Source organism: Lingula anatina, chromosome 3 (genome assembly GCF_051362555.1).
Source record: "Lingula anatina isolate TDL-2025a chromosome 3, LinAna3.0, whole genome shotgun sequence".
Lineage (NCBI taxonomy): Eukaryota > Metazoa > Brachiopoda > Lingulata > Lingulida > Lingulidae > Lingula > Lingula anatina.
Window position 1 is genome coordinate 24,852,649 of NC_141769.1, and position 14,255 is coordinate 24,866,903.

Below are 14,255 nucleotides of genomic sequence, written 5' to 3' on the forward strand. Positions count from 1 at the left end.
AAAAAAGTTTGGCATACATCTCAGTTCTTGGAAGTGCTGCAGGAGAAGAAGTCTGAGTTTCTAAATAAAAGTTTAAATTCAAATAATCCCATCATAAATCTTATCGATTTATTTCTTATTTGTTTCTTTCCAGGAGAGCGCACCAGGATGTCATCGTCATCACTGACTAGAGTGTCATCAAACTCGTCTCTGCCAGGAAACGTCACTGGATCTAATATACCCAGGGTCTCTTCTAGTTCTTCGCTTCCTAGAAATCCATCGAGCTCTTCCTTAAAGTAAGTACTTAAGCTTTTATTCAAGTATATGTGGGATCCAGCTCTAAAAATTGAGTTAATTTATAAATTTTGTATCTAGTTATCATTTACCATAACGAAATTGCCCAATCTCTATTTTACAACAACATACTTTTTCTCTTTGTTGAATGATTGAAATAATTATGGTGTAGCGTATTATTGACTCTCTCTCTCTAAAACTTATTTGCCAAATATCTGTGATGGTCACTTAAGCTTTTAGAGGATTAGAAGATTTTTTAATTTATTTCAGCTTCTTCATTGAAAAAATATTAAAACAAAACAGCATGAAAAAAAGCATATTTCAGTTGAAAATGTTTGATTGAGAAACCTATGAAGTCTTCATAAGTCTCACATCTAAGGGAGTTAATATGTCATAGTAGACATCAAAGTAATACACAGGTTGAATAAGAATACATAGTATTGCATGGTAGAATGTGTTTTAAAAGATAACAAATGTTACAGCACAGTGCTTCTTTATATTACATGTAAGTGAATTGGATACCTTGGGTGAGCCCATGACAAGAAAATTGGAACTTTTCTAGGCTTCAAGTAAGATGAAATTTAACATGAAAGCCCAGTTGTGAAGAGATGGGACATCAGGTTTTTATCAAAATATGTAATGTAGGAAAGTAAGAAAATCTAATAACGGAATATAGGGTTTTTCTTAACAGAAAGCAGTACTTAGTTTTAAGCTTTTTTTTAAAGAATGGAAATATGCATGGCTGTCACAAGAGAAGTAAGCCAGACGTTTTTTATGTGCTCTTTGGGTAGCTCTATCAATACATTTTCAATGTGGTATTGGATTCTCTCCCAACATCAGTTAAATGTGGTACATCTAACACAATTTCATAACTTGGCACATCTAGCACAATTTCATCAAGACGTCTCCACCATCACATAGCTCAAGTAACTGCTCTTTGCTGATGTATTGATCTTATGAATACTATTGAGCTCATACTGTTCTCTAAATGGGATATGACTCCTGTAATAATATTTTTAGATGTTTTTATGGCAGTTCTTGCTTAATCTGAAAGTCTGGAGAATGTAAACTTAATTTTGAAGAGGAGCCTTAATGTCAGTTTTGATAGTTATCTAATTCAGCTGACAAATGGGGTCATTTTTCATTTTTGTCATGTCAAATTTCATTTGAAAATATGTGCTGCTCTGTGTTAAGAAAAGAAATGTTAAGAAATGAAATACTTTTTTTTCTATTCATAAAAATACACACAGCAAACACTGTATAGGAATGCCATAAAGGAACCATTATAGTGTCTGTTACAAAAAAAGTATATGTATGTTGACAGTTGATATTCTTAAAGATTATTGCATCAAAGATATCTCAATTTGGAATCAGTTAATTTAAATGTTTTAAAGTAAGTCTGCATGAAATAACTTGCAATTTGATAATGGAATAACCTAGCAATTGACCTCGTCAGGCAGAGTCTTTGCTAGTACTTGCTATTCACATCAGTATCATTATGCATTATATACACTTGGAGTTATGGCCAAATGGGAGCCATTTTTCATGAAAAATGGATTTTATTTTACCATTCTGGAACCAACCTGGGGTCCAGATTTAGAGTATAAATGGCAAAAATTAGGGTAAACAAAACATGCCTGTGAGTGTAATGGTTAAAACTAAAATGGCAGGGTGAACCACGTTGGCCACATTGAATTCCTACATGATCTCTCTCACACAAAGGATTACTTGTACAACTTAATGTAACACAGCACAAGAGGGTGGAACATGTTCATAACTCCCAAGAGAAACTCAAAACAATTTTTCTGTCCTAGGTGTAAGATTTCTTGTAGATTTAGTAATTGGAGGAAGGGAGACTATCAGGGAAATAGTGGCATCACTTTTTAAGTGGGTTTGGCCATATTTAGTTGGCAGATAAGTTAGTCCACGGTTCATTTGTTCTAAATGCTCTCTAAGTCAGTACCTCTGTGTGTGAACCCAAATCAGCTTACTAGTACATTTTATTCCCAGGATGTCTGTATCAGACTTTCAGGTCCCAGGTATTGAATTTAATAAAGCTGTTATTGAGCGTATTCAAAGCGGCAGATGAACAGATCCATGGATCAGATATGGCCGACCCACTTGAATGCTTGTTACATAATCTCCGCAGGGAATCTATTTAGTGTCTAATCCAGAATTAAGCAGCAAGCTTTTGAGTGGGTCGCCATATTTGATCCACGGATCTGTTAGTCTACTGTTCTGAATGTGCTCATTGTGAAATGGTTTCACCCAGAAATCTGGTGGCCTGACCAGGAGCTCATATTTAACAAAGACAATGTCAGTAACCATTGCAGTTACAGTGCCATCATGCAAATTTACCTGTGTATTTGATGGTGGTATTTAGGAAAATGTTTCCCAGTTAAGAGGCTATTATCCCAAAATAAAGAAAGAAAAGACTCCATGAAACTCGGTCTAATTTATTACTTGTCTGAACTGAGATTTAGATGACATAAATGAAAGGATGAATGTGTTATGACAAGTGGAGACGTTTCGGCATATACTTGATTGCTTGATGACATGGCATCATACATAGCTGAGTAGTAATGTGTATAGATTTTATTAGATGATACGGAGTTTAAAAACTATTTGGCTTACAGTCTTATGTGTTATACTTAGCAAAAATAAGAAATATTGAAGGAAAATAAGAGTATTATTTTTCATTTAAAGTTAATCTTGAATTGATGTGCACCTGAATCTTCCAGTCCTTAATTTTTCTTTTTTCTTCATAATTGAGTTATCTGTGTTCTATCGGTAGTTTTTCAACAGAAAGTACCAATGATACACATGATTTTGGAAGACCCTGTAATTGCTCAGTTATGTTCCAAATGTGAAGACTTAACTTTCTCATTATGTACATTCCCAGAATTTTGTGAGCTTTGGGAATTCTATCTACTCAGCCGCTCTAACAAGTTCAGCCTTTTCATCTCATATGGGGGTAGAAAAGCTCATCCATCAGGACTTAAGATGAAAAAATAGATATAGTTGAGAGACAGCTTGTTAAATGACATGGCATTGGGGTATGTGCTGAGTGGTTGTTTTCAGATGATGAAATAGAGATTTTTGGTGCCAGCTTGTGAAATGAAGTATTGAGGAAAATGGTGAGTATCCTATGGAAAAAACATAGAAAAAGTCTGGTACAGTTGTACATGAATGTTGGATACTTGATCCTTTCTGAGCTCTTTCATGTGGAAGAAATAGATAATTTTTGGAGACAGTAGCACAAAAAAGAAGGAGTTTCTTTCCCAGTGGGGAAAAAAAGACAGACAGCTGGTAAATATTACATTAACAGAAATGTTGCTTAATGGAGAAAAAGTTGGCTTCAAGAGACAGCATACAGAAGATAACATTGAATAGACTGGTAAGTGTTCTGTGCATCACCACAAAAACCTTTCTCCAAGGTGCCTATATCCATGAAATTTCTCAAAATAACAATTGACTGACATTAAATAATTGCACACAAAGGTAGTATATGGTCATTATCACTTGGAAGAAGGGTTTTTGAGTAAAAAATATTGATGATGTGAAGATTTGAAACATGCTCTATATCAAGAAATTTTAAGTGTTTTAGAGTGATCTGCACTCTTACTCTGCTTTTTGGTCTCCTGTGGTGAGGAACATTGTCCCTAAAGGAATATGGATAAATCCCACATAGGTGATTTTACTTTTTTTTTTTGAAATTGAGAAATTGAACATCTCAAAGAGAAATGCTTCTGTTTAGTGTTCAGGTCCATGAATACCCGAGAAACATTGACCTCTAGCTTTTTGGGTGGGACTTTTTTTTCTTTGCAATCATGATAACCACTTATTTTTAAGAGGTGTACTCCAGACATTCGCTATGGTTTTGCATCAGTGATTATCATGGGAGCTGTTTCTGCTGAATTTGTAGACTTGTCTCTTCAGATTTAAGATTAAAACTTATGTTCTAACAGTGTTGTGCATTCCCATTGCAACTGAAGTGCAGATTGCTTTTCTGCCTGGCACTACTGGATTTAAGCCTATAGATCAGTCTGTGGAGAAAATTTCATCTGATTCAGATTTCATCCTTTTGGCAGATGGTTAAAATTTCAGATAATTTTAATTGTCTTTACTTGAAACCAAGACTTGGGCATCCCTCCTTATAATTCCAGTAATGATATGTTCAGACAAAGTCAACTTAAGAACAAAAATCATGGCAATTTGTGTTACACATGTATTAGACAACCAAAATGATTATTGCACCTTTTTAGCAGGAATTTTAAGTGGTACTTTTGATGGCATGAATTTGTCTGAAAGTCTTTTCAAAAGTGGCCTCCCTCTGACCACACCCCAATGTAAGAGGTGCAGATGGGTTTCAGACTGAAAGTCTTTCCTGAGAACGAGAGATTGGATGGAAAGATTTATTTGCTGTTTCTGCCTGCGGAGGTACAGCTGCAATATGTTATTCAAACAACATGGCCGAGGTATGGGATATTCTAGGTTGAGTTTGTTTTGTTTAATTACATCTGTGTGCCAGTCTACCAGAGTAGGTGTTATACACTGCATGGATCACATCAGTCAGACATTTATGTGGATTATGTCAACACTTCTGGAAAACAAATGTTAGCCATCTTAACATTTTGCCTTTCATTTGCACTGGTTGAATTCGAGGAAATTGTACCCACACTGGTGGCAGATATTGAACTTGCTGAAGCGGAAATTATGGCTGTTTAGGCCTACTCAGTAACTTCATAATTGATTGATATTACATGTTATACTGTATGGCAGATGAGCACATCAGGAATCCAGTAGTTAATGGTAAGTTTACATGAAAAGGATGTAACATACTGTAGATTAAACTTGGCGCAGGGTTGTTTAGTCTGGGTCTAGTAACAGGTGGTTAGTCTTCAGAAATATTCTATTTTAGAAAAATGCTCCTTACCTTATTACAGTTACCTACTCATTTGCAGTTTTTGATTTTTTAATAATAGTGTAAAAAGACTATAAAATGATAGTAAAAAGACTAAAATTTACAAATTTGTAGTCCTTATTTGAGAAGGAATCATATATCTTTTCCTTATTTTTTTCCTGTGAACTTCCCTTTTGAGATCATCTATTTTATGTCTGGATAAATTTGCATTGGTTGATTATTTAAAGAGATAGTTCAACCCTTTTACAGTAGGTGACATTTGAGTATGGATATGAGTGGAATATGTGGTAGGTTGAGGTTTGGAGAATATTATAAACTTGACACAAAACAGACAGAAGACAGTACCAACTAATTTAAAGAAAAAATACCCCGTAGGGCATGTAGTTTTCTTTTCTTAGAGATAAAAATCAGCATTTACTGTAAAGGGATTTAAATGAAATTGCACATCTTGTTTCGATCTTGTGGCTGCTTATTTTTTGATAACGAAGAAGATAAAATTAGATGAAGATTTGTATGGCCTTTGATGGTCTGCAGAAGTCCCTTGAGTGCTTCAATAAAATAACAAATGTGATATTTCCTCCCTTAAGCATCTGTTAAGCAGCACGTGCTGTAGTTAATGACCCTTACACCCCATTCTCATAGATTAGATCGACCTACATTGGATCGACCTAACTCCCTGGGGGTTCACGCTAAATAGCTGTCAGCCGGGCGGACACGAAAGTTAATTACCCCTTAAAGCTTGTAGTAGGCGGGGACGGACACTTAAGGGGGATTATCTGACAGTAATCTAGTGAGACTCCCCGCGGTGATAGATCGATCTAAAAGTTGTGAGAACAGAGCCTTAAAAAAAGAAACATGTTGGAATTTTGTAAGCTACTGTGTGAAAAACATCCTGTAACCAAAGTAATGTGTCATTTTTTTTTCTCAGTAAGCCTTTCAGCGCCTTCTTAAATGTAATTGAATCTTTTTAGGGTAAGTTCCATATCATTCTATTGGCTTTACAGGAAAACTTAAGACAGAAAATGTGTATACTCATAAGTTATATATCACTGGAATAACCTCTGCTAGCTTCCTTCATTATCCTAGGTGCAAAGCATAAGTCTTACAAGATTCTTTCCAGAGAAGAAAAGTTTATGTTTAATTTTGAATATTAAAATTATTTGAAAAAATGATATAAAAATGTCAGTGCAGGGCCTGTAGATCTATACCATACTGTAGATGGTTAGATATTATGTGTACTTAATGAACCTGTAATGGAATGTTATTTGGGGTGGCAGTTCTTTCCACAAAGCTTGTGTGATAAAAGAAGAGAAGATGAAAAACAGATCACCAACCTGTTGATACAAATGGAGGAAAATTACTGTAAATCGCAATGTTAACTGATTCAAACTGAGTGGGAAATTTGCATTTAGTTTTCAGTTTTCATACTTAAACATGAATTAAAGACTATGTATATGTTGCCAAAAAGCCTGAGCAAAGATATCCAACTCTGCATTTATCTTTGAATAATTAGTGGCTTGTTTATATAAATTAGATGCAAGCAGTATTTTGTATTAATTGGTATTTGAACAATTTTACTGCAATGATTTATCTAAATCTGTAAACTATAAATCATTTATTTTACTTTAAAGAGTTTAAAATAAATTTTATCATTTCTGTTGATATTAAACATTTTACAGCTGCCAGAATTATTGACTGAGTTTCCAGAAGGTAGAGCCCAGTGACTTGAAGTCATTTCAAATATTTTGTTTGAAGTAAATAAATAGGAAACAGAAGCTTTTGGCATATGGACCTGCCAAAAACACTAAAACACACATATTCAAAGGCAAAAGCTATGTAGAAATCTCTCAGGTCGTCTAGATGCCATACAGTTTCATATACATAGTCACAGCAGTAAAAATTGTGCCAGCTTGTCTATGTTGTGTAAGCTTTAAGTCTGTGGAGTCATCACTCTTAGGGCATTGCCCATCGTCCATACAATTTAGTGTTAGAGGACTGGTCAAGTTCTGTGGTCAACTGCCACCATCGGTCCATCCATATGTTACCAAGTGCCTAAAGCATTCTACATTGATGTTACTAAGGGACATATGGACAGATAGACAGATATGTCCACTGAGAGGTAGGAAGACATGTTGAATGTATATGTACAATCTAGGGGATAGTTTAAAAAATAGTTTTTGACACCATAAAGATACCACTTAGCTGAAGGTGATGCTGATAAAAGCAACATTTGTCAATTTAACAGGAAAGAATATATGTACTTTGACTATCTAGGTACATAATGCACCCAACCATCCCATGATTAGTGCTACACAGGATGGGTAACTGTAAATTAACTTCTGCAAAAAAAAAAAAAAAAAAAAATACTAGAATTTGCATGAAAAATCATTTTCTGTATAGCTTTTGTGTTAAAACAAATTTTCTGTATTTGATTCCAGCTATAAGAACATAGAAAGATTTTTTTAAATTTTGTACAAGCTCCTTGCATGGTATACGTAGTATACACAGTTTTAGATCAATTTGGCCAAATATCTCCCACTGGATTGTGATAATGTTTTGGAAATGTGTGCCATTATTTATTCAACTAGTGTTATTTCCTGTATCCGTGATGATGATCACATGCTTGCTCTAGCGTCATCATCTGGGCCATATTACTGCATTTAAAATAATCATCAAAAATCCTCTGCTAAGCAAGTGTCACCTGCTTTTGAGCTGCATCTATGAAGGTTGAAGTATATATTTTATAAATTTTGAAGAGAGGCACAATTCCAATAAGTAAAATTTTTCTTTTGAACATGAAATATGGGAATTTTGATTATTAAAGAGCAATGCTTTGAATTTCTGTGAAGCGAAAGTGGAAAGAAATTATGTTATAGGACTCGTTTCTAGATGTCAGAAATTTCGAATAATTTGTGAGGTTTATTACAGCAACAATAGGGCAACTGTGATAGGTGAGACGGGGTCACATTTAATGATTGTGTTCCAGGCTTCGACATAAATGCACCACTTTGAAGAATTAACCACAGCTATACCAGGGCAGTTCTGCTCTTTTCAAAACATGTCTTCAAACTGGGGCCCTTCAAACTTGCAGTTTAGGAATATGTGCCTGTTTACAGTCTGTCAGACTTGTATTTTAAAACAGCTGTTGATTGTGCTGGTAGAATTCATGTGGTTTCATATCTGACATTTACAGGGAAAGGGAACTGCCTTCAAGTTTCTTTTAATTAAAATAGTGCAGACACTGTAACACTGTAACCATTGATGTAGGAGGCTGTAATGTGTTTTAAGAAGGCCAATATGGGAGGGAGTTTTATCATTAACTGAACTAGGACAGAAAATCCCTTCATTACTGTTTGAAGAGTTTGTTTTGGTCATGATCGCTTGGGGTTTATGTTCGGCTCAAAACAATGACCAGGGGAGTTAGTACATTATTAAAAATGTAACATTTTGACATGTGGTTAAATGAAATCCTGGGTGTGTTGACATAATTGAACTTTGCGGTCACCAATGCATTGCTTCTGCGAATGCTCACGCTATTATTTTTGTTTGTATTTGAATAAATAGATGTTTATTCATTGTCTTGATGTTGTATTAAGAGGGAGATTCCTCCATAAATATGGAATAAAATAGGTAATGTTAAAAGTCTAATTTTTTCAATTTCAGTTTCAGACTTGCAATTTCAGGATAAGTCTTGCTGGCTGAAATGATACATAATTTGTCTGGCGGAGAATGAAAAATGTTTCCCTTATTATCCTAGTTATAAGAATAATTTCTTTATTTCATAATTGGGGAACACAAAAATGATGCCGTAGGGACTCCAGGGATGTGGTTGAGGGGCAGTAAAGGTGTGGGGGATATAGTGTCATGTGGTGGCAATGGTCACACTGTGGTCAGCCACAGTTTCCTGGGCATGGGCATACACACACTGACCACACACTGACCTCTGGGTATTTAATCTATAACTGTAGTCCATTGTTTTGGTTTGATAATAGTCTAAGTTATTTTATTTGAATATTTCTACTGTATAGTTGGCTTTTGGTTTAGAGAAGTGTTTATGTTAAAAAAAAAACAGAACAAACAGAAAAATGAAAATGTGAACTAGCACACCTGATAAGATTTTCTTTCATTATGAAAGGAATCTCTGCATGAGATTACGTTTTTCAATTGCACCTATACTGTTTTGGAAGTCATCAGAGGGATAGTTTCATGCTGTGTGGAAATGAGTACATAAACCTGATTAACAAAAAAAAAAATGATAACCCACGGTGACATCAAACTAGTTTAGAGAATCATTATCTCACTGCATGCTCCGGAAAAAAAAATGCTGCTCCAAATCTGATAAAATGTTCATCAAACTGTAATCCTGTACGCAAGAGCCCTTTGTTGTCTAGCTGTATCAAGAAAAGATGTAATATCTTTGTGGTTGGATTTCAAAGACCACAAACCTCATTTCTTGACGTATTGGTGTAAAGATAAGAGTTTTTCATGTTTTACTATGCTGTCCTCTAGAGATAAAGTCGATTGTTTTACTTTTTCAGGTCAGTATGGAATTACTCATTTAGGTGTGTGTATATTTTATAGTTCAAGTGCATTAGATCCCTTGGATGATTTCCTTTTGTTATGTTGTTATTTTGATATAGACTGGCCTACTCTAGTTTTTGAGACAATGGCCTTAATTGTTTATCAAATTTCCTACATGCAGTGTTATCAGAATATATAAAAACTAAATAAATAAGAAAGATGAATAAATAGCTATGTCTCCTTCCTTCTCCAAATCTACATGTAATTGGGCAGTCCTCATTTTAAATTGCTAATTGAAAAGTCTTAATTAAATACAAGGATGACCTCAAGCATACAATATCAGTTACATTTGTTGATGACTTTTTAAATTTTTTTTTACAAGAAGAGGTAGTGAAAGTGGTGGTGAAAGGAAATAGAAATGTTTAAGACAGTCACTATCCTGTATGTTATCTGTGTATGTCACATTAATAGGTCTATGATACATGATACTTGATAACACACAAGGTGTAACATTCTCATTCCATATTTGTGATTAGTGCTTAATGACTTCCACATCAGCTTTAATGTGTGCCATGTGCCTGCTTTAAAAAATTAGAAATATTTTTGTTATATGAATGTGTTTCCCTTGTTTCTTGAAACAAAATGTTTGGAAATATCCTAAATTTAATCCTGTATTTCATTTGCTGCTATAACATAAATTTAGGGGAAAAATGCCCATTACAGCTCAAGTGTTAGTAATTCTTTGCATTTGCTTTGAAAATGTGTATTTTTATACTTTCAAGGAAGATATTTGTAAATTTTTAAGCTATATTTTACTTATGTCACAATTAAATACCATTGCTGCAATTTAAAAAGAACTCGGACAGCTTTGTTCCTTTGACATATTGACCCCAGATGCAAGTTATATACTTTTCTCATTAACTCCTACTGTACCAAATGTTTGTTTTCTATGTTATTTGCTCTTAATTAAGTTTTAAGTCAATTTTGTGAGACCCCCTACAAGTATCGTATTCTGCAGCTGAGTTAACAGCATCTCTGTCTCATATTCTGATTATTTGATAGAGAGCCTAAAGACATAAATTATGAAGCACTCCATTGTTATCTGATGATCGACCTGCAATGAAAGCATATATTTAATTAAGCACCCTGTTTAGCTAATGCTCCTCTTTTATTTTCTCTTTTAGTGACTCCATATCAAACTCAATAAACAACCAAGATTACTTGCCACAAACTCCCATTAACATTTCCCCAGAGAAATTGAAACAAGACTTGGAAAAAGAACTTAAAATGGAAGATAGCCAATTATGCAGTCACGCTTGGTTTCATGGCAGCATACCACGTCAGAAGGCGGAGAAGCTTGTCTTGCATGATGGGGATTTCCTTGTACGTGAATCTGTCTCTCAGCCAGGAGATTTTGTCCTGACTGTTCACTGGTGCGGTCTACCTCTGCACTTTGTGATAAACAAGCACGTGACTCAGCGGGATTCCCTCTATTCAAAAGTACAGTTTGGCTTTGAGTCAGATTTATTGGACTCAGTCCCTGACTTGGTGAGGTTCTATGTAGGCAGCAAGAAGCCAGTCACAGGGAACTCAGGAGCAGTGATATCAACTCCAGTAAATAGAACCATGCCACTGAGTTACTATGACACAAAATACGGGGCTGTTAAACAAGGCCTGCAGAGGAAAATGTCTGACACATACATGCAATCTGGGGTAATCGTTGTAGGAGGGGGTGGGGGTGGTAACCCCCCACAGAGCCCCAGACCCAGCCCCCTCGCGACCCCCACAACCACCCCACGTTCCAGCCCACCTGGGATTAGGAAAATGGGCTACGGCATGCGAGGTGGGGGAGGTCAACCGATCTTGCCTTTAGACACGGACAGTGAAGCTGGGAAGTTGATCAAAAAGATAGCGGATGACAGCAACGGTGAGGTGAAGACGCTGAAGCATAACAGGACAGCTAGCCAACCCTTGTTGACACCCATTGATGACGTAAATGAAGACGATTTGAGAAGTCCGACAACTCCCAAGATGCAGAAGAGTCCAAGGAATTCAAATATGCAGGTATGTTGAATAGTGTTATTTTTTAAAAAACATAAATAAATCTTTTTACCTAGACTAGCATATAAAAGAGGTAATGTATGTAAGTGTAAAATAATGGGTCAGAGAGAGAGAGAGAGAGAGAGAGAGATAGGGTATATGATGTAGGCAACATAAAAAGACAAAACATTTCTCTTATTTCAGTGAACTCATCATTGTCATTTACTTCTAATAAATTCACGTCCATGTCACTTTGACTTATGTATGTTGGAACTGTGTAGGAAACTGCAGTCTCACAGTTCTCCAATCTCATTTAGGAAGTATGTCTTAATTCAGTTACACTGCCCACAGCAGACAAACAGCAGTGATGCTATGTTATTACTCATCTGCTCTCCTCCATAAGAATTTAGATGCTGTGAGCACAAAATTCATAAGTGGCTTGTGTTCTATTGATTTGTATAGGAAAATTTTCCAGCCCCTGGCAAATTGTCTTGACCTTGAATTTAATATTCAAAATGCCAATAAGAGATGTAAGATTTGTATAAGGACTTGACAGGAAGTTAACATAATAAATGTAAATTGAAATTCTTACCAGATGCAAGATTTATTATAAGTATAACTTAGAGATAAATCTACCTCCTGTCAGCTGTGGTGATTAGCATATGTATTGCAGGGAATATGAAACTAAATATGCATGGGAATCTATAAGGTTGTCTATAGTATGGATATATTAATAAATAATGATTTTGAAAAATTACAAAGGCGTACTGACACACAAACCTTTTAAGTTTTTAGTTTTGGTGATTACGGGTAAAAAACTAGCCACTTTCACTCTCTCACTGTGAATTGTTTGAATTTAAAAGTTATGCTTTGTTTCAAAGTCACAAACACTTTTTCTTTGCAGGCGGATGAAAGGCGTGGCAGTTTACCCTATAGCCCTACAGCTACCCAGCCTCAAGTAGAGAGAAGGGGAAGTCTTCCACTGTTAGATATTGACCAAGATCACGACACAACCCTCAACAGAACCCTACGCAGGCTCCAGCAAGACCACACAGGAGCAAACCTGAAAAAGTTTAACAGAATTGGCAGTGAGCCAAATTTACTCGAAGACGACCACCCTGGAGACACGAAAGATAATGGGGCAGTTAGCATTCACAAATCTGGAGTTTTAAAGTCAAATTTAACTGGCTCAGATGGTGACTTAAATCGGCCTCCGCCTCCCAAACCCAGTAGAATTCCTTCAATTAAGCACAAAGAGCGCCCTCTGGTGGTTATCAGAAATCCTGAAGTGTGGGAAGACGATGGGCGAGATTATTCAGACTACAGCCAAGTGAAATCAGAGCCCAGCTGGGTGAAAGGCAGCAAAAAATGGGGATGCAATATTAAAACCAAATCAAAAAAGAAATCAGATGAAAATCAGAACAATATTGATGACAGCAATGTCAGCATTCCAAAGTCTAAACTACGAGTTCATAAAGGTATATCGTCAAATGCTAACAGACCACTTGGGCTGCTGATAGAGAATCAGCCCCCATCAGCAGACTATGATATTCCACAGTCTGAGTTTTCCAATAAGGAGGTGCACTTGAAACGTCACAATGACTCTGGTATTGAAGAGGACGTGCATGGTTCACTGATGGATATGTATTCATCTCCCTCATCTATACCAGTAAAAGAAAGTGACCTTCAGAATGACCAAAGGATGGTTACAATGCCAGACCTTGACCAAGTTAGTTGTTTCAATCCAGCCAACTTCACAAGTTCAATTTTACCCAATGAGAATAAACCCCTGGAAAGTTCTGCTGTTCTGTATGTGAAGAATACTCTATTGAACATGGAAGCAAAAATTCTTGCACAGCATTTTACAAAGATTGACCTTGACCTTTTGAAGGTCAGCGGTGAGCATGACCTTGGGGTTTGTGTGACCTCTGGATTGGAGTTGATCTCATTAACACATGGACATCAGTTGAGACAGGATGTCTTAGAGAGGTGAGGAATAGAAAGAAAATACAAAACAGGACCTCCTTTTCTACAGGATTTGTGACTTTCCCATGCAATGTATTAAAGAAATCTGGTTTAGGTTAGGTCATTGTTTGTAGTTAACTTGCACATTTTCACAAATAGGTCCCCAGACGTAGGATTAAGGAAAGCCTGATTCTGTTTTAAGAAGTTGTTAATTCAATTCACCTGTTTTAAATGCATCAACCAACACGTGCAAAGAAACTCCAAAGTCTTGAACATTTATTTTGTTTTTGACTTAACTCTTAACTTAAAACAAGATCAAATTCAGGATTTCTTATATGTTGAAACAGTATAGGGTGCTCCATGGTTCAGTGGAATTTCCAAGCTGCTGCAAATAGTCAATTTTAACTGTTCTTTGACACATAAAGGTTTGACCCAAAGTACTTTGCATATTTATAAGTTGGGTGGGAAACTTAATTGGTAACCCATTATTTCTTGCTCTGCTGCCTCTGTAATCTATTTAACTTGTGCATTT

General features: G+C 35.8%; 1 protein-coding gene across 11 annotated transcripts in view; it reads left to right on the plus strand.

Annotated features, from left to right (window-relative positions):
- LOC106174612 (breast cancer anti-estrogen resistance protein 3 homolog) overlaps positions 1 to 14,255 on the plus strand; it is a 40,216-nt gene that overhangs the window by 20,023 nt on the left and 5,938 nt on the right. For 8 of the 11 annotated variants that reach the window (XM_013556253.3, XM_013556254.3, XM_013556263.3 and 5 more), the window contains 3 exons: positions 134 to 275; positions 10,903 to 11,782; positions 12,663 to 13,747. In XM_013556253.3, the coding sequence (XP_013411707.2) occupies positions 134 to 275; positions 10,903 to 11,782; positions 12,663 to 13,747 (2,107 nt within the window). Of the gene's footprint in view, positions 1 to 133; positions 276 to 3,050; positions 3,411 to 4,355; positions 5,086 to 6,907; positions 7,317 to 10,902; positions 11,783 to 12,662; positions 13,748 to 14,255 lie in introns of those variants that run through there. The other 3 variants (XM_024077562.2, XM_087008239.1, XM_087008238.1) reach the window with 3 other exon arrangements.